The 20,146-nt window shown below is 37.6% G+C and overlaps 1 protein-coding gene across 8 annotated transcripts in view; it reads right to left on the bottom strand.

Moving 5' to 3' along the window:
* LOC110661947 (solanesyl diphosphate synthase 3, chloroplastic/mitochondrial) overlaps positions 1-20,146 on the bottom strand; it is a 64,549-nt gene that overhangs the window by 5,386 nt on the left and 39,017 nt on the right. For 4 of the 8 annotated variants that reach the window (XM_058136148.1, XM_058136149.1, XM_058136150.1 and 1 more), the window contains exons 7-11: positions 5,114-5,206; positions 4,775-4,855; positions 4,570-4,641; positions 3,603-3,725; positions 3,385-3,471 (exon numbers count right to left, since the gene is read on the bottom strand). In XM_058136148.1, coding sequence (XP_057992131.1) covers positions 3,385-3,471; positions 3,603-3,725; positions 4,570-4,641; positions 4,775-4,855; positions 5,114-5,206 — 456 coding nt within the window. Of the gene's footprint in view, positions 1-3,384; positions 3,472-3,602; positions 3,726-4,569; positions 4,642-4,774; positions 4,856-5,113; positions 5,207-5,671; positions 5,695-6,174; positions 6,486-19,156; positions 19,577-20,146 lie in introns of those variants that run through there. The other 4 variants (XM_058136151.1, XM_058136154.1, XM_058136153.1 and 1 more) reach the window with 4 other exon arrangements.

Genomic DNA, 20,146 nt, shown 5'->3' with positions numbered 1-20,146 from the left:
ATTTTAAAATTAAAAACCAAAAAGAAAAGAAAGAAAAGAAAAAGAAGCAGCCTTCACAATCATGAAGCTGAACATTTCTGAAATATCTAGCATCATGATCATGAGTGATAGAACTCATCCATACCCTGATACGAACTTAGGAGAACCACACCCCAAAAGCTAACTATTGAAGTTGAAGAGCCCAAAATCCCATACTTTCGATGTGAGACACAAGTTTTTCTTGCAATGGATCATAACAATACCCCACGCTTGGAGAATCAATGTCCTCATTGGTCACGGCCATGTTGGTCATGGTCACGGCTAGCACTCTATACTGGACCACCTGTCCTTACACAATGTGCCTAGGCCACCACACCGTGAGCCACCACTTCATGGGCCACCACTCTGAGTGTCAGATCTTGCAAGATGGGGCTAGGTTTGATACCATTGATACGAACTTAGGAGAACCACACCCCAAAAGCTAACTATTGAGGTTGGAGAGCCCAAATACATATATACCCCACATTGAAATCCCATACTTTCAATGTGAGACACAAGTTTTTCTTGCAATGGATCATAACATACCCTTAGTAGAATGCATTGGGAAAAACACAAATATAATTAACTAGGATACTCCTAGAAAAGACATAACCGGAGAATACATCTCATAACTATGATCAATATCTTCATAAGATATCAAATCTCCAACACATGCCCCCAAAAAAGCTTAATAGAGAGATCAAAGCAAGAAAGGGGGAAAAAATTCAGCTCTTGTTTATTAGCATTGGTATATTTTATATATATAAATATATCCAGTTCTGCACTCTTTGATTCAGCAGATAGTAGAGTATTTTTTTTTCCTTGACGCCAATTATTTGATTATCACTATTTTTTGAAATATAAACTCAACTCCATTCAACTAAGTTCTAATCCCAACCTAGATGGTCAACTATATGAATTATTTTCCTTCCTTCCACCCAGTTTAGGAACACATGTTAAAAAATCTAGATGATGGATGCTTGCTTACTATCTACTGATGCTTTTATGGTGGGAAATATGCAGTTATCTTGTACGTGCATTGTTTCTTCGGTACCTAATACCCATTGCCTACATCATAAATGGTCGAGTCACTGTCTTGTAATACTTTGGTTTCAACTTTTTTTTTTTTCAATACAAACATTAAAACAAAAACCCTTCACTCACTCATCATCTTTGTACAATGATGATCTTAATCCAATTTCTAAATTCTATTCTAACTATTTACCATCAAATATCTTTACAAGTTCATATCATTATTACCTATAATAATGTCCCCACTAAAATGTCCATATTAACATGATGCTCAACTTCAACATTTTTAATTCTCAGATCTACCACTGCTATTGTGCAAAAGACTCCAAACACCGCTGCTACTGTGCAAAAGACTACAGACATACTTGAGAATGACATTAACAAGTTATGGTCTCACTGAAGCGGGATCTTAGGAAAGAAAGTCCGTGGAGTGTGGATAGTTTTACAATATCAAGAGGCTACTCTCAAGCCTTAAAATTGTAGTCCCTTGGTTGTGTGGCTAAGGACTCTTATGACTATGTGGCTTTTAAAGGATTGGCAGTGTATGAATTCCAAATGCCTTACCATCAAGAGAGAGAGAGAGAAAGAAGCAATAAAACCACAGTCCATCCAATAAATTCGTACCATGGCAGTGTATGAGATAAGATTCTTTAGGAGTCAAACATTCACTTGCAGTACGAGAAAAATGAAGTGCATAACTGATGATTTGTGCCTCCTAAATCCTTGAAAAATCAGCTTGAGAACTGAAAATTTCAAAAAGGGGGGAAATAAATGTAAACAATGACAACAATTCAACTCAACTCAACTAAACTAAGCCTTTATCCCAAAAATTTATTGGGGTCGGCTATATGAATTCTCTTTCTCCACTCTAAAAGATTTTGAGTTAAATCCTCGGAAATGTGTAATGCTTCTAGGTCATGTTGTACTACTCTTCTCCAAGTCAGTTTAGGACAAGTCAGTTTAGGTCTACTCCTTCTTTTCTTTATATCCTCTAACCCAACGTGTTCTATTTGTCTAACTGGAGCCTCCGTATGTCTACGCTTCACATGATCAAACCACCTCAATCTCCCTTCTCTCAATTTATCCTCAATTGGCACCACTTCTACTTTTTCTCTAATACTCTCATTACGGACTTTATCTAGTCTAGTATGACCACACATCCACCTTAACATTCTCATCTCTGCAATCCTTATCTTAGACACATACGACTCTTTTATTGCCCAACACTCACAACCATATAACATGGTCGGTCGTATAATTGTACGATAAAAAATTTTTTTCAACTTATTAAGAATCTTGCGATTACATAAAACTCCCGTGGCACGTCTCCACTTTAACCATCTGGCTTTAATCCTATGACTAACATCCTCCTCACATCCCCCATCTACTTGAAGGATTGAGCCGATATTTAAAGTGATTACTTTGGGGCAATACCACTCCATCCAAACTAACTCCTTCCCTATCATCAGTTCGGCCTTCACTGAACTTGCAATATATTCTGTGTTCGTTTTACTTAACTTAAAGCCTTTTGACTCTAGAGTACTTCTCCAAAACTCTATCTTTCTATTAATTCCTTCTCGCGTCTCATCTATCAGAACTATATCATCCGCAATCATCATACACCAAGGGATACTCTCTTGTATATGTTTTGTCAATTCATCTAGAACTAATGTAAAAAGGTAAGAGCTTATAGCTGAATATTGGTGTAATCCAACTGAGATAGGAAAATCTTTTGTGTCCCTCTCACAGTGCGCACAATAGTAGTTGCTCCTTCATACATATCTTTCAACACTTGTATGTACCTAATAGATACCCTCTTTTGTTCTAACACTCTCCATAAGACATCTCTTGGAATACTATCATAAGTCTTCTCCAAATCGATAAAAACCATGTGTAGATCTTTCTTCACATTTCTATATTTCTCCATCAAGCTTCTAATGAGAAAGATCGCTTCCATAGTTGAACGACTAGACATGAAGCCAAATTGATTGGGAGAGATAAAAGTGTCATAACGTAGTCGATGTTCTACAATTCTCTCCCACAACTTCATAATATGGCTCCTGAATTTAATTCCCCTATAGTTTGAGTAACTCTGTATGTCTCCCTTATTTTTAAAAATAGGTACTAAAATACTCCTCCTTCATTCATCAGGCATTTTCTTTGATGACAACAGAAAGGAATATTTTGTAGCCCTAATTTCATAGATAATTAGGATGGATAAGAAATTTATGATCGAAAATACCTAGAAATCTACTAGAAGACATTGTAAAAATAAAAATAAGAAAAACAAATTACTTAAAGAATGGGAAAAGAAAAAGAGCCATACACCTGTACCTTATTGCCCATGACAAAATTTAATGAATTGATACTGCGTCTAGTTTCTTCATCATCTAGCACATCATCATGGAGGAGACTCGCCACCTAAGACATGAAAATGATTGCATCATTCTCAGTGTGAATTGCTTGAAATAAAAGCAAGGGTGTGAACAGTAAATTCACTGCAAAAAAATAAAAAAAGATCAAAGAAAAATACAAGAAAATGAGAAACAAACATGTATCATTTCTGCAATTTCAGCTATACATTGCTGTCTCGTACGCAGTTCTGCAGCCAAAGTGTCTCCAACAATTTGTTCAGGTATGTGCACATTTAAAGCTGTAGCCATCAGCAACAAAACCTGAAAAAAAAAATGCCTCTCACTCCATATCAGAAAAGAATGAATCATGACAAACAAATAAATAGATAAACATTAGACAGCATAACAATTTTTGAAATTAAGGCTAAGTCAAAGCACTCCATAATTCTCCTAAGATGTGAACTTATTAAAAAGTGGGAGCAAAATAATATTAATAACAATAATAATAACAAAGTGCAGAAACAAGTGCCTGTACTACCAACCGATGTTTAAGCATCAGAGCTGAGCTAGGTATGTTTGCTTTCAAAAACATTAATAATTACTCAGGCTAAGTTATTTTCCTTCCTGAACACTTCCCAGAAAACTTAGTGGCACAATATTGGAATAAGAGAAACAATTATTTGAACAAATCATAACATAATAAGAAAATAAATAAAATTCCAAACAACCAAATTTTTAAAACTTTCTTCCAAAACAATTATTATTAAAATCTTCAGCCAGTGGTACTTTGGAATTGCTAAGTTTTGAGACTAGAAATCAGGATAAGGAACATCATCAAATATTTGATAATAGGCAGGCATTGAAAACATGAGGCAAGTTTTCAAGTGACATGGTTATTGACAGAATCAATATGGAGTAAGCTTTAGGTGGCTAAGCCATGAGGAGGGAACCATAGAAGTTTTCTGGAACTTCTTCTCAAAGAATAACCCTAAAAAAGCTTTTTTAAGTTCTGCAGTAAAATTATTTAAAGACTACCAAGTGAACATAAATTGTGTGCTTAGGCGAATATTGGCATTATAAATCCGTGGATGAATTCTCCAGAGAGAGTAACAAGCACAATTGAAAAGGAACCATAATAATAGGCAATCATTTTTATTGTACGTACTGTGGGACGAAGCCTCTTTCCTTCTACTCCCATTTTGAAGAAGTATTCAGCAGCTGAGGCAAGCTTAGGAACCTAAATGACATTGAAATCCAATTTTGAAAGTACATATAAAATCTTCACTTCATCAACAACGAGAGAGGTGTACAACTTTCCCACCAAGCAAAAATAAATCATAGAAATGACAAGAGAGAGAGCAATCAGATACCTCGGAAACTAGCATAGCCCGCAACCTATTAGCAAGAAGTGATAGTTCATCAGCAACAAGAGAGAACGGGTCAAGTGGCTCCTGGAAAGCAGAATTTCTTATCCCAATTGAGTGGGCAAACAAATCGTGGGCAGAAAAATAAATATATGATAGAGATGTTTTGAATAGTATCAGATAACAGAATAGAACAAGCATAAACAAATTTAAATGGATTATGAATCTTACAGCCATCGACTGTCATGCTCTCAAGCTGCATGTGAATGTCATAAATGAAAGGAAATTTTGCAAACACAAGGGGGGTAAAAAAAAGAAGAAGAATAGCATAGGAATGCACTTCACCTCAATCAAGAAACTGCTTTGATGATGAATTTGCTGTTTGAAGCCATGCGAGTCAACTAAACTCCAGGAATAAGTTTCTCTGCGATTAAAGACCTACTAATCAACAGAAACATTCAAAAAGGAAATACAAATTGTTAATGCATATGTAGGACAACCATAAAGATAAGAAGAATGGGATCCAAACAGTATAAGAACGAGCAAACAAATTAAGACAATTTTTTTATAGACGAACTTTAAACGTGCTCCGATTCTAACCAAGATTAACCAGATAAATGCCACTGCACTTCCTATAAATCCCAAATCCCCCACTATAAGAGGCTCCAATTTCATACTCCAGATATCACTAATATTCATCATGTCCAGATATCCCTAATATTCATCATGTTAACTTAATCCCAATAAAGAAATCTGACAAGAATCATTATTGCACCAAGTAGCATCCAACAACTATAATTCTTATATTACACATGCACAAAGTCAAGTAAATAACGATGAGAAAATCAATTGTCTTTACCACATCATTTCCTACGTATCTAGTTGGATCGCATCATATCTTACTTGCACATGTAATATAACTAATTGAGCACCAATTCAAGCAGCTAGAACACTTCCCATTTAAATTTGCATCTAAATCCAGCCCAGAACAACCCATTAAACACTTGCTTAATGACCCCCAAATAACGATGCCCATAGCACCTCCTTAATAATTCACAGCTTCAGGCAATCATTTTAAGTTCAACCCATCACTTCAGTCCCTAATTTTAAGGCTTTCATTTTCACAGTCGCCAGGTCAGACCGTTGCTTCTTTAACAGCTACTCGTTCTCCTCTAGTCTTCTTTATGGAAAAAAGAAAAAAAAAAAAAAAACTTAACATATACTCCGCCTCGAAGGGATAAAAAAAAAGGACAGCTGCATTCGATTGCATAGAAACAAATAGAACCGTTTAGTATTTAACAACCTAAAACCCAGTGAAATTCCTCCGTCTGATTTCTTTTCTGTCTCAACAATCAAACAGTCTAAAACATAAATGGGCGAAAAAGTAAACTGCAATGCATCATCACCTTCTGAGTAGAGTCTCCAAGAAGCTGGGAACTATTGGCGACAGGGAACGGGTATAGTTGACGAGAAAGAAACAAGCGGAGGCCGCTTCTCGAAATCCTTGATAAACCCCGCAAGAATTGCATAGCTGCTAGTCTGTCTTATTGCAGCTCCTCGAGAAGCGAAGCAGAAAGAGAGAGAAGGAAGAGTTAGAGCCAAAAAGTTTTGAGTAATAGCTAGATAAAGACGACTTGGATTTTGATCAAGTACTGAGAAGAAGCTGAATTGTTTTTGTGATGACGTCTCACCCATGCATGTTTTATGCGTGACGCTCCTAGCCAAGAGCTATCAATTTTAGAAAATCTAATAAATAAATAAATAAATAAATTACGTTATAGTTTAATTTAAAAAATAATTAAATCTTTCTTGTCTTTTTAGTTTTGTATATTTTCACATTTTTAGTAACATACTCATACTAAATATTTTCATGTGAACATGTAAAAAATTAATTAAGTGCATTTAAATGAAAATATTAAGTAAAACATGAAAATATTACTTAAGTTCATTTAAAAAACAAGTAAAACATGTGAACTATTAAATATGACTTAAGTGCATTTAAAAAATTAATTAATATATTATATTTCTTTTGCTCTGAAAAATTTTTTTTTATATAATTAATTTTAATTGAAATTTAAATTTAAAATCTTATAATTTTAAAATCATTAAATTAAATTCACTAGTTAAAAATTATTATATTACTAATCATACAGTATCATTAAATGTGATTACCTTCTTAAAATATGATTCTGACCAACTAGATTAAGGCTTAAGAATCATAGCTGCAAATCCAATTACTAATTGTAATCTATAAATTAAGAATAGAAAACCAAGAATCTCATGCGTTTCCACCAGTGGTAAGTTATATATCGATGTGGGAATGCGATAGACGCAAGAGCAGTGTTATTCTCTCACAACAAATTGAACCTTTCTTATAATGATATGAAAAATGAATTTCATATAATTATAAGAAATATTACATATTGCATATATATTAAGTATACTTAATAATCTCTTAATTATTTAGAGATATTTTTTATACTATTTTTTATAATTATATAGGTTTACTCTTTATATTAAGGAGAGTCACATTTAAAAAAAATATTATTTTTATACAGATTGAGAATGTACGATAATCTTCCAATAAAAGGTTGGGAACATATAAATTAATTAATAAAAAATAATAAAGTGACGGCAGAGATAAAAAAAAAAGGTTTAATAAGTTTAGCATAATTTAGTTATTCTAAAAATAAGTGATGGGTAAATAATACAATTTAAAGATTAAAAAAAAATTTTAATTTTTTTAATTTAATAGACTGAAAAATATATAGAAATGAGAAATTTAAGGATTAAAACAAGACCCTTCATAACTGTAACACCCCTAATTTTTAAATTTATTATTTTTTGATAAATATTAATATTTTAATTTTATTTAAATTTTAGGAAATTATTTGAAATTTTCGAATTTTCGAAATCGGGTTTGATTTTCCAAAAATATAAAACTTTGATGATTTTTAAAAATTAATTTAAAGACCACGTGGCAAAACTAAAAATATATTTGGAGTCTACAAAATTTTCTGAGTTTTCTGAAATTTTTTCAAAATTTTTGGGTCTCGTTTTCAGTCCCAAGGCAGAGTAAAAATTTAAAATTTTATATCTTGAATCGGACTGGCCGAATCGAACAGGATCGGATCGGACCGGTCGAATCGGACAGGCTTCTTCTTCCTTTTTCTTTCTCCCCGCGCGTGTCCCGACCTCTTCTTCTCTCTCTTCTATTTTCTCTCTCCTCCCTCCTCCCCTCGCCGGCCAACCGCCACTTAGCCCTCCCCACCTTGCTGGCGTGCCACCCCAGCCTCCCCCCATCGCCGGCCGCAGGCTGGAACGCCGGGAAACCGCACGGGAAGCCGCGCAACGCGCTGCTTCATCTTCCCTGCAGAAATCCGACCGATCCGGCCACCGATTGGGCCGGGTCTTGTGTCAAACAACATCTACAACTCGAGAGCTTTCCTTAGACACTAAGAACACTAAAATCCATCCAGCGGTTTGTCCAATTTTTGTCTGGGAAGTTTTAGCCCATTTTGACTTTTGGGCTAAATTTCTCGCAAACCGTGAACCCCACGAGGAAACCGAGAGTACCAGAGCGCTCCACTCGTCGAGAGCTTCGCGGCAATATAAATTTTGAAATTTTTCGACACCGTTTTTCAGTGGGTCCCATGAAACTTCGTACTATTTTTCCGAGCATTAAATGAGCTTAGAAAATTCCCTAAAATTTATGTACTAACCCCCGTGTTGTGGGCTTCGTGTAGGTATCTTCAATTCGCGGAAATTCGACAGTTGTCCGGGTCTGTGAATTTCTAGCCAGACAGACCGGCTACCGAAAAAGTCTTGGAATCAGATCGAGATCTTGGGTACCCCACCCTTGTCAGATGTCTCGAGCGCGTCCCCGGAGTCGGAATTGGCATAGGTAAACCCAAACCTTATTTTTCATAATTTTCTAGTGCTTAAATGGGATTAAAAATTCATAAAATATTCGTGGTAGCTCAGAAAATTATGATTCTTTTTGCATTAGCCTAGTAATATTGCTAAGGCCAGCGAGGCAAAGTTTTATAATTTTTAGAGTTTATTTGGGTGGTTTTTGCAAAAAGGGTCAATTATAAGGACTAAACTGTAATTTTACATATTGTGATTGATGACTGTTTGGATGGGCCCAAGAGGGGCTGTGTGATATGATTGAGTTGTGGGTGTATGGTTGGTGGATATAGAAGTGTGTTTTAAACCCATTTACAGGTTGGGTAAGTCCTAGGTATAGGGGAGACTCCGCTGGATTTTCAGCACGACTTAGGACGTATTTGGTCTTTTCTTAGTTTGTATTGAGTCAAATTTACTAAATGATTGTAATAAAATTGTCAAGTGAGCCGGGACAGCCTTCTTCCTCTGCCCAGCCGCCTCAGTGACCGCTGTCAAGTCTGTGAGTAAAATATTGATTTTAATTGTAATTTCGATATTATTATATGTTCAAGCATGCCCATGCATCACTTATATGCATATATTTATGTAGTTAAACTCTAGGCACGTTTTATGTTGCATTCACAACTGTTAAAGTGCCATGGATGTTGTTGTGGCAATTTGGAGCAGTGTGCATGCGTTGGTGTGCGTGTGATGTGGTGTTGACTATGGATAGGACGGGTAGACACGGCTTGAGATCTTCACTGGGACCCGGTCTTTCGGGGTAGACACGGCTTGAGTTCTTCGCTGGGACCTCGATTTGGTTTATTAAGCGAAAGTCCTGCTTGAGTTCTTCGCTGGCACAGGTTGGATTTAAGAGAGCTGTACAGGGGATCAGCTCCCATATTTATGATTTGACATTACTGGGTGTGTGAGTGCTCCAAATTACCTTTTTGCTGTTATGATGTAAAAATATTGCTGATGTTGTATTTCACTCTACAGGGCGCATTAGCTTTAAATAGTTATAGAGATTATGGTTAAAATTGATATTTTACTCTTTGAGTCGAACGCTCACTCCTGTTCAATATTTTTCCAGGCCACAGGAGGATATTTTTGAGGTTAACCTGCTTTTCTCCCTCGCAGGTCGTTTGTTAATGTTTGTATAAACCTGTTAACTCTTAGAATTTCCACATATATTAGAAATTTTTATTTGAATTGGGTCTGTAATATAAATTGTCATTTTGGACCTGTAAACTTATTATTTTATGCATGTGTGTTGGGCTAGATGAGGGAGCTGAGCTCCCATTTATTTTTATGTTGTTATGAGTATGTAGAGGGTGAGCTGAGCTCCCCAATTGATTATATATTGTGTTTACAGGTCGGGTAAGTCAAAAACTACCCGTCGAAAGGTCCATTTTTTGGCCGGACTCTGTCCGGTTAATTCTTGAAATTGGGCCCAAATGGGCCTTAGAGTTGGATTAAGGAATAGTTAGGCTTACTACGAGCCTCGGGGGCTTTAGGCTGGCCCAGGTCCTAGTGCCAGTCCGGCCCATAGGTTGGGTCGTGACAAATGTGGTATCAGAGCTTAGGCTCCAGATTCATAGGGAAAAATTGTCTAAAGTGTTGGGAAGAGTCTAATAGGAGTCACATGCGAAAAATAGGGTCCACATTCGTCTTGCATTGTCATCTTTGCTTCTAGTTTCTACTTCATATAATTATGTATAAATATGAGTCTATAGAGCTGTGTAACATGCTCTTTTGAATATTGTGGGCTAATGCTGCTGAATTTCAGGAAAATGCGTAAAAGCAGGAGAGCTGCCACTGCACCAGAACCAAATGTGCCTGACGAGGTGTCAGCACAGGATGAGGCGCCTGCCCCGAGGAGGCGGGGTAGGAGGCTTAGAGCTACTCAAGTAGAAGAGCAGCTGCCACCAGTTCAGGATCAGTCTTTTATGGCACAGGGTCCCATGGACCCAATGGCAGCTACTCTAGCTGGTTTGCAGAGAACCATCGATATGATGGCACAGTATATGGTTCACCCTCCACAGCAGTAGCAGTCCACCGCACCAAGAGGGGAACCTTACAAACAGATAATCAATTTCAAGAAGTTATTGCCTGGTACTTATGATGTGTCAGACGATGCATATCGATTTTTGGATTCCTGCAGACAGGCAGGAACAGAGTTGCAGTTGACTGATAGAAGACTTATAGAGTGTATGCAGCATGTCATGGGGCCTATACCTAGACAATGGATGAATGATTACATATTACCTCGAATGGAAAGTTTGTCGTGGACTCAATTTGTGGAACTGTTCATCAACCGGTTTGTACCAGAATGTTTCAGAGATCAAAAGCAGTGGGCCTTTGAGGCCTTAAGGCAGAATGGCAGGTTTGTAGATGTATATGATATAGAATTTCTGAAACTGAGTAGGTATGCCCCTACAGCAGTAGCTACAGAAACTATGAAGGTGAAGAGGTTCCTAAAGGGGCTTGACAGGAGGTATGCAAACCTAACCATGATGTATGATCAGTCTTTTGATGTGGTGGTTGATCGAGCCAGACAGATTGAGATTAGCTATGCTGTGGATGACAGCGGAAGGGCAAAGAAAAATAGAGTAGAGGGTTCTTCAGGTGTTCCCCACATGGGTGCTCCGGATAGTGGTGGTCAGAGTAATTACAGAGGAAGAAGTAGGAACAAGAAGAGTGGTTTTAGACACAAACCTTGAGGGTTCAGGCCAGTGTGGTGATTCAGGAAAGGTCATAGTTTCGTCTGTACAGGCCTGTTCTGATCCTCCTCCTCCTTTGCACCTTGTGCACAGTGTGGAAGAGGACATTCAGGACCTTGTATGATAGGTTCAGGAGTATGCTTCAGGTGTGGCCAACCAGGTCACTTTGCTAAGAAATGCCCCGTGTTCAGTGAGCCACAGATGGGGTCACAAGGTTTTATTGCAAATGTTCCTCGTTAGTTGTATCCTGGTGCTTCCAGCATGGTAGCGATCGATTCGGCTACAGGCCGAGGACAAGGGGCGTGGATTTGGAGGCGGTCGAGAGGTAGAAGTCGATGAGTAGTGGATGGAAAGATCCTCCCAGTGATTTGGTTCCTCTACCGATGTAGATTTCAATGTAATCTTGGGAATGGATTGGTTGGCAACTCATTATGCCACTTTAGACTGCAGGAACAAAAAGGTGTATTTCCACATACCTGGTGTGGAAGAGTTTAGCTTTGATAGTGACAGGAGCATGGCTCCATATAATTTGGTGTCAGCAATTAGTGCTAGAAAAATGTTGAGGCGTGGATGTCAAGGGTATTTGGCATTGGTGAGAAATACATCTGTAGAAGGTGTCAACATGGAAAATGTTCCTGTTGTCAGAGAATTCATGGATGTTTTCCCTGAGGAGCTTCCAGGATTGCCACCAGAAAGGGAAATAGAGTTCTGCATTGATGTTATTCTGGGTACAAACCCCATATCAATGCCGCCTTACAGGATAGCGCCAGCAGAATTGAAAGAGCTAAAGGAGCAACTACAGGAGCTTTTGGACAAGGGTTTTATACGTCCGAGCACTTCACCCTGAGGCGCTCCTGTTCTATTTGTGAGAAAGAAAGATAGGTCATTGAGGTTGTGTATTGACTATAGACAGCTGAACAAGGTGATCGTGAAGAACAAGTATCCACTTCCTCGGATCGATGATCTGTTTGATCAGCTCTAAGTGGCTAGATTCTTTTCCAAGATAGACCTGTGATCAGGCTACCATCAGTTGAGAATCAGGAATAAGGATGTGTCCAAAACAGCATTCAGGACAAGATATGGTCATTATGAGTTCTTGGTGATGTCTTTTGGACTCACTAATGCACCAGCAGCCTTCATGGACTTGATGAACAGGGTGTTCAGGCCATTCTTAGACCGTTTTGTCATCGTATTCATAGATGACATTTTGGTATACTCTCGGACCGAGGAAGAACACGTGTGGCATTTGAGGGTGGTGTTGCAGACTTTGAGGGAGCACCAGCTATATGCCAAATTTTCAAAATGTGAATTTTGGCTAGAAAGCATCTCGTTCTTAGAGCACGTGGTTTCTAGTGAAGGCATTCAAGTAGATCCCAAGAAAATTGAAGCTATAACCAATTGGCTTAGGCCTACAATAGTCACTGAGGTGCGAAGTTTTCTGGGCCTAGCTGGCTACTATAGGCATTTTGTGCAAGATTTTTTCAGGATAGCAGCTCCCCTAACTAAGTTGACTCGGAAGAATGTTCCATTCATTTGGACAGATGACTGTGAGGAGAGTTTCAAGAAGCTTAAGGAGTGTCTAACCACCGCCCCTGTGTTGACACTACCTATGAGTGGTGAAGGATACACCGTGTACTGTGACGCTTCCAGAGTTGGCTTAGGGTGTGTTTTAATGCAGAATGGAAAAGTAGTAACTTATGCTTCAAGGCAGCTGAAGAGGCATGAACAGAATAACCCCACCCATGATTTGGAAATGGTGGCTATAGTCTTTGCACTAAAAATCTGGAGACACTACCTGTATGGTGAAGTGTGTGAGATATACACCGACCATAAGAGTTTGAAATACATCTTCCAACAGAGGGATTTAAACTTGAGACAGAGAAGATGGATGGAGCTTCTAAAGGACTATGATTGCACCATCCAGTACCACCCTGGGAAGGCCAATGTAGTAGCAGATGCTTTGAGCAGAAAATCTTCTGGTAGCTTGGTGCACATATCAGTGGAAAAGAGACCGTTGATTCAGGAAGTACATGAGTTGACGAATCAAGGTTTAATCCTAGATCTTTCATATGAGGGGGTATTATTGGCTCATTTTTCAGTGATACTAGACCTGCGAGACAGAGTTAGAGTTTTCCAGCACAGAGACCAACAATTGATAAAGATCATAGAAAGAGTACAGCAGGGTGAAGGTGGTGAGTTTGGATTTACCAATGATGGTGCCCTAGTGCAAAGTTCTAGGATATGTGTGCCCAATGTGGACAATCTCAGAAATGAAATCATGCAAGAGGCACACTATACACTGTACAATGTCCACCCAGGCTCCACCAAGATGTACCATGATGTGAAAGATAGCTATTGGTGGAATGGCATGAAGAGAGACATAGCAGACTTCATGTCCAAGTTCTTGACTTGTCAGAAGGTGAAGTTTGAACACTAGAGACCGTCAGGAAAGCTGCAAGAGCTCCCTATCCCAGAATGGAAGTGAGAAATGATTACTATGGATTTTGTGACTGGGTTGCCTCATACCACACGAGGATATGATTCGATATGGGTAATTGTAGATCGCCTGACTAAATCAGCTCACTTCTTGCCTGTGAAGACTACATATTCTGTGACACAATACGCTCGGCTTTACATTTGAGAAATAGTCAGATTGCATGGAGTTCCTGCTTCCATAATATCTGACAGAAGGCCCCAGTTCACTTCTCGATTTTGGAGGAAGTTGCAGGAGGCACTTGCCATGCAGTTGAACTTTAGTACTGCTTTCCACCCTCAGATAGACGGACAGTCCGAAAGGACAATCCAAACACTGGAAGACATGCTTCGCATGAGTGTTTTGGATTTTGGAGGTCAATGGGATGATTAGCTGGCTTTGGTGGAGTTTGCCTACAACAACAGTTACCATTCCAGCATAGAGATGGCACCCTATGAGGCACTATATGGAAGAAAGTGTAGGTCTCCTCTGTGTTGGACGGAAATGGGAGAAGCGAAGGTGCATGATGTAGACCTAGTGCAGTACACTTCAGAGATAGTTCCTTTAATCAGGGAACGATTGAAAACAGCTTTCAGTAGGCAGAAGAGTTATGCAGACCCCAGATGGAGGGATGTGGAGTTTGCAGTAGGCGACTATGTATTCCTGAAGGTTTCTCCAATGAAGGGAGTCATGAGATTTGGAAAGAAGGGCAAGTTGGCACCTCGGTATATTAGACCTTTTGAGGTTACTGATAGAGTTGGAGCAGTTGCTTACCGGTTGGAGCTACCATCCAACCTTTCTCATGTTCATCCTGTGTTTCACATCTCCATGCTCAGGAAATACATTCCTGATCCTTCTCATGTACTACAGCCGGATGTGATAGAGCTAAAAGAAAACTTGACGTTTGAGGAGCAACCTATAGCCATAGTGGACTACCAAGTGAGGCAACTAAGATCAAAACATATCCCTATGGTAAAGGTTTTGTAGAGGAGCCAGTCAGTGGAAGAGTGCACCTGGGAGTCAGAGCAGGACATGCGTAGCAAGTATCCTTATCTGTTCAATGTGTAATCCTGTACTTTATTCTGCATTGTATAAAAAATTCGAGGACGAATTTTCTATAAGGGGAAAGAATGTAACACCCCTAATTTTTAAATTTATTATTTTTGGGTAAATATTAATATTTTAATTTTATTTAAATTTTAGGAAATTATTTGAAATTTTTCAGATTTTCGAAATCGGGTTTGATTTCCATAAAATATAAAACTTTGATGATTTTTAAAAATTAATTTAAAGACCACATGGCAAAACTAAAAATGTATTTGGAGTCTACAAATTTTTCTGAGTTTTCTAAAATTTTTTCAGAATTTTTGGGCCTCGTTTTCGGTCCCAAGGCAGAGTAAAAATTCAAAATTTTGTATCTTGAATCGGACCTGCTGAATCGAGCCAGACCGAATCGGACCAGCTTCTTCTTCCTTTTTTTCTCCCCGCGCGCGTCTCGACCTCTCCTTCTCTCTCTTCTATTTTCTCTCTCCTCCCTCCTCCCCTTGCCGGCCAGCCGCCACCCAGCCCTCCCCACCTCGCTGGCGCGCCACCCCAGCCTCCCCCCATCGCCGGCTGCCGACTAGAATGCCAGGAAATCACGCACGAAGCCGCGCGCCGCTTCGTCTTCCCGGTAGAAATCCGGCCGATCCGGCCACCGGTTGGGTCAAGTCTTGTGTCAAACAACATCTACACCTCGAGAGCATTCCATAGACACTAAGAACACCAAAATCCATCGAGCGGTTTGTCCAATTTTTGTCCGGAAAGTTTTAGCCCATTTTGACTTTTGGGCTCGATTTCTCGCAAACCGTGAACCCCACGAGGAAACCGAGAGTACCAGAGCGCTCCACTTGTCGAGAGCTTCGAGGCAATATAAATTTCGAAATTTTTCAACACCGTTTTTCGATGGATCCCACAAAATTTCGTAGTATTTTTCCGAGCATTAAATGAGCTTAGAAAATTCCGTAAAATTTATGTACTAACCCTCGTGTTGTGGGCTTCGTGTAGGTATCTTCAATTCGTGGAAATTCGACAGTTGTCCAGGTCTGTGAATTTCCGGCCAGACAGACCGGCTACTGAAAAAGTCTTGGAATTAGATCGAGATCTTGGCTGCCCCACTATTGTCAGACGTCCCGAGCGCGTCCCCGGAGTCGAAATTGGCATAGGTAAACCCGAACCTTGCTTTTTCGTAATTTTCTAGTGCTTAAATGGGATTAAAAATCCATAAAATATTTGTGGTAGCTCAGAAAATTATGATTCTTTTTGCATTAGCCTAGTAATATTGCTAAGGCCCGCGAGGCAAAGTTTTAGAATTTTTAGAGTTTATTTGGGTGGTTTTTGCAAAAAGGATCAATTATAAGGACTAAACTGTAATTTTACATATTGTGATTGATGACTGTTTGGATGAGCCCAGGAAGGGCTGTGTGATATGATTGAGTTGTGGGTGTATGGTTGGTGGATATAGAAGTGTGTTTTAAACCCATTTGCAGGTTGGGTAGGTCTCCGAATTTTCGGCACGACTTAGAACATATTTAGTCTTTTCTTAGTTTGTATTGAGTCAAATTTACTAAATGATTGTAATAAAATTGTCAGGTGAGCCAGGACAGCCTTCTTCCTCCGCCCAGCCGCCTCAGTGACCGCTGTCAAGTTTGTGAGTAAAATATTGATTTTAATTGTAATTTCGATATTATTATATGTTCAAACATGCCTATGTATCACTTATATGCATATATCTATGTAGTTAAACTCTAGGCACGTTTTATGTTGCATTCACAACTGTTAAAATGCCATAGATGTTGTTGTGGTAATTTGGAGTAGTGTGCGTGCGTTGGTGTGCGTGTGATGTGGTGTTGACTATGGATAGGACGGGTAGACACGGCTTGAGATCTGCGCTAGGACCCGGTCCTTCGGGGTAGACACGGCTTGAGTTCTTCGCTGGGGCCCCGATTTGGTTTATTAAGCGAAAGTCCGGCTTGAGTTCTTCGCTGGCACAGGTTGGATTTAAGAGAGCTATATAGGGGATCAGCTCCCATATATTTATGATTTGACATTACTGGGTGTGTGAGTGCTCCAAATTACCTTTTTGCTGTTATGATGTAAAAATATTGTTGATGTTGCATTTCACTCTACAGGGTGCATTAGCTTTAGATAGTTATAGAGATTATGGTTAAAATTGATATTTTACTCTCTGAGTCGAACGCTCACTTGTGTTCAATATTTTTCCAGGCCACAGGAGAATATTTTTGAGGTTAACATGCTTTTCTCCCTCGCAGGTCGTTTGTTAATGTTTGTATAAACCTGTTAACTCTTAGAATTTCCGCATGTGTTAGAAATATTTATTTGAATTGGGTCTGTAATATAAATTGTCATTTTGGACCTATAAACTTATTATTTTATGCATGTGTATTGGGCTGGATGAGGGAGCTGAGCTCCCATTTATTTTTATGTTGTTATGAGTATGTGAAGGGTGAGCTGAGCTCCCCAATTGATTATATATTGTGTTTACAGGTCGAGTGAGTCAAAAACTCCCCGCCTAAAGATCCATTTTATAGCCGGACTCTGTCCGGTTGAATTCTTGAAATTGGGCCCAAATGAGCCTTAGAGTTGGATTAAGGAATAATTAGGCTTACTATGGGCCTGGGGGGCTTTAGGCTGGCCCAGGTCCTAGTGCCGGTCTTGCCCATAGGTTGAGTCGTGACAATAACCTTAGACTCTAAAAATTAGTTCACTTAAACTAATTGTCATAATTTAAAAACCTTAAAAATATTTTATTGCACCATCAATACAAACACGTTGCAAGACACCAATTTAGAATTAAGAGATGTTATAATCATGTTTTACATTTTTCCGTTAATAAAGAAAAATCTCAACATTTATATGCTTTCCAATTTTACTCCAATTTTTAAATTTTGGCTAATTTATTACAAATTACAAAATTAAAATCAATTCTACCCACTTAATCAAATTAGTAAAAATTAAATTACAATTATAATATTTTGTATATTAGATCAAATAAATATCTTCACTCGCCACTGGAGCAATGTACTGAAATCTGAAAAGCTTAAACAAGTACAATTGACTCGACCTGAACCTGAATCCACCAACTTCTATTTCTCTTCTAATATCTAAAAATTAATATTATATAATAATATTATAATTATAAATATACAACATGTCTGCTGATTTCCACAAATAAATAATCAAAGCACACATTCAGATAAGTACAACAATAACTGCATTAAACATTTATGGAAATCATCTCCCAACGAATTGCTCAGAACACTCCAATAACACAACTAAGAATCAATCACAACATTGCATACTCAGAGTGCTAAATGACTTTGGAACTGATGCATGTGTGTTCACATCCATTTTGCTACTCTTGGCCAAACGATTGCTAATCTTCTGATCCCTTAGTTACACCAAGAATAATTGCAACGGTGGCAAGAACAGCCTGCACAAAGAGCATTATTCTTGCATTTTTAGGTTGGAACAGACAAAATCCTCCATTTTTCATACCCCAACTGACAAAATAAATTCACAACTACAGTTGACAATACAACAGAATGCAGTTTTAATTTGAGTAGTGATACTTGAATGAGGTTGTGAAAAGTGACTAGAAATCGTAGCAATCCATAATGCACTTCATGACAAACTTGGAACCACAACCTCTTTGACAGTTTGTTACTAAATCATCCATGACAGCTTCTAATACATGCCAATTGTGTAACATATCAATAGTCAATCAAATCAATATATATATATATATATATAGTTAAGTTTCAAAATTGATTTATAAAAGTGTGCTACCTAAGTTATTAAAGTTGCTTAACAATCACCATATGACTCCACTTTTTTATTATTTCTATTTTTTATATTCTATATATGAAAAATTAGCTTATTATATTTTTTTAAATTTCAACTAGCTCATACTCAAAAAATTATTTAAATATAAAATATAAAAATATATTAATTTTATATTATTAAAATAAAATAATAAATAATTTACAGAATAAACTAGTTTCAATATAATTCTAGTACAAACCTAAACGGAACCTCAAAAGCCATATAAAGGATTAAAAATAGAACATCAACAATGTGATAAAAATAATTTCAACTTTCTAAAATATTTCTTCTATTTGAATATAAAATTTTAAAAAATCTAATTTAATTAATTTTTTTCACATTTGAATGAAAAGTTTTATTTTTTTTATTTTAAAAAATTTATTTTTTAAAAAAATATAAATAAATATAATGGTGTGGAAATTCAGTTAAATTCTTTTATAGTGAATGATTTATTCCAAAATCCTTTAGGGGAACCTGTAAGACATGAAGTACAATTTACAAACTGGCCCTCAAAAATTATCATGAAATAACAATTGAAGTATATGAATAAACAAAGATGAAAACAAGAGGAGATTGACCCTCATGCTACAAGAACAATAAAAATAATCGAAAAATATGCAAAAAAATCTATTAGGAGTGCTGGGAATTGAAAATCTCCTGTCACTTATTTCTTGTGATTACTCTGTGGGTGAGATCTACTAGTGCCCGCCTCGACTTTCTTACTTCTTCATCATCAGTTTCAGGTAGTGAATCAATAGCTGCTGCAGCAAGGCTAGCATGCTTTGCAGCTAGCTCCCTTGTCCTATGTATTCCACGACTCTTCCCAAGGTACTCCAGCGCCTGTATTTTCAGAATTATCAATACTGGTATGCTGACAATCCAATGGTGCATAGAGTAACAATAGCTACTAACTTTATTCAACAAAGAAAAAAATAGTTACTATAAGTGCAACAGTAAAAAATAAGAACAGCATATCCAAGCCTAAGAAAAAATTGGTCTCTGTTTTACATGAAGATAATTGGTTTACTGTCTCATAACTGGGCAATTAACGAATAATCCTTCAATTGGTTTTATCCTTCATGGTACAGATATCAAAAATAAAAGAGGACTGGACCAAAAAAACAGAAAAAAAAAATTTCAGAAGGCAGTGAAGTTCGTTGAAATCAAAATGGAAATAAATTGCAATCTCTGAAGTGCTTGGTAAGAATGAAAATGTTCTCTTGCCAGACTTCTCTGATCTGATCTTACATATACCCAGCATGGAAAACCATTTCATATCAAAATATTGAAAACAAAAGGAAAAGATCTCAAATTTTTGTATTAAAACGTTGAAACTTGAAACAAAAGGAACCTTCATGTTTGCAGCGTAAGTTTCAACATCGTCCATGATTAAAAAAATAATGTGCAGTG

This window comes from Hevea brasiliensis, chromosome 15 (assembly GCF_030052815.1).
Source record: "Hevea brasiliensis isolate MT/VB/25A 57/8 chromosome 15, ASM3005281v1, whole genome shotgun sequence".
In the NCBI taxonomy this organism is placed as follows: Eukaryota; Viridiplantae; Streptophyta; class Magnoliopsida; order Malpighiales; family Euphorbiaceae; genus Hevea; species Hevea brasiliensis.
The sequence above is the reverse complement of the archived record's forward strand: the minus strand, read 5'-3'. Positions and strand labels throughout refer to the sequence as shown.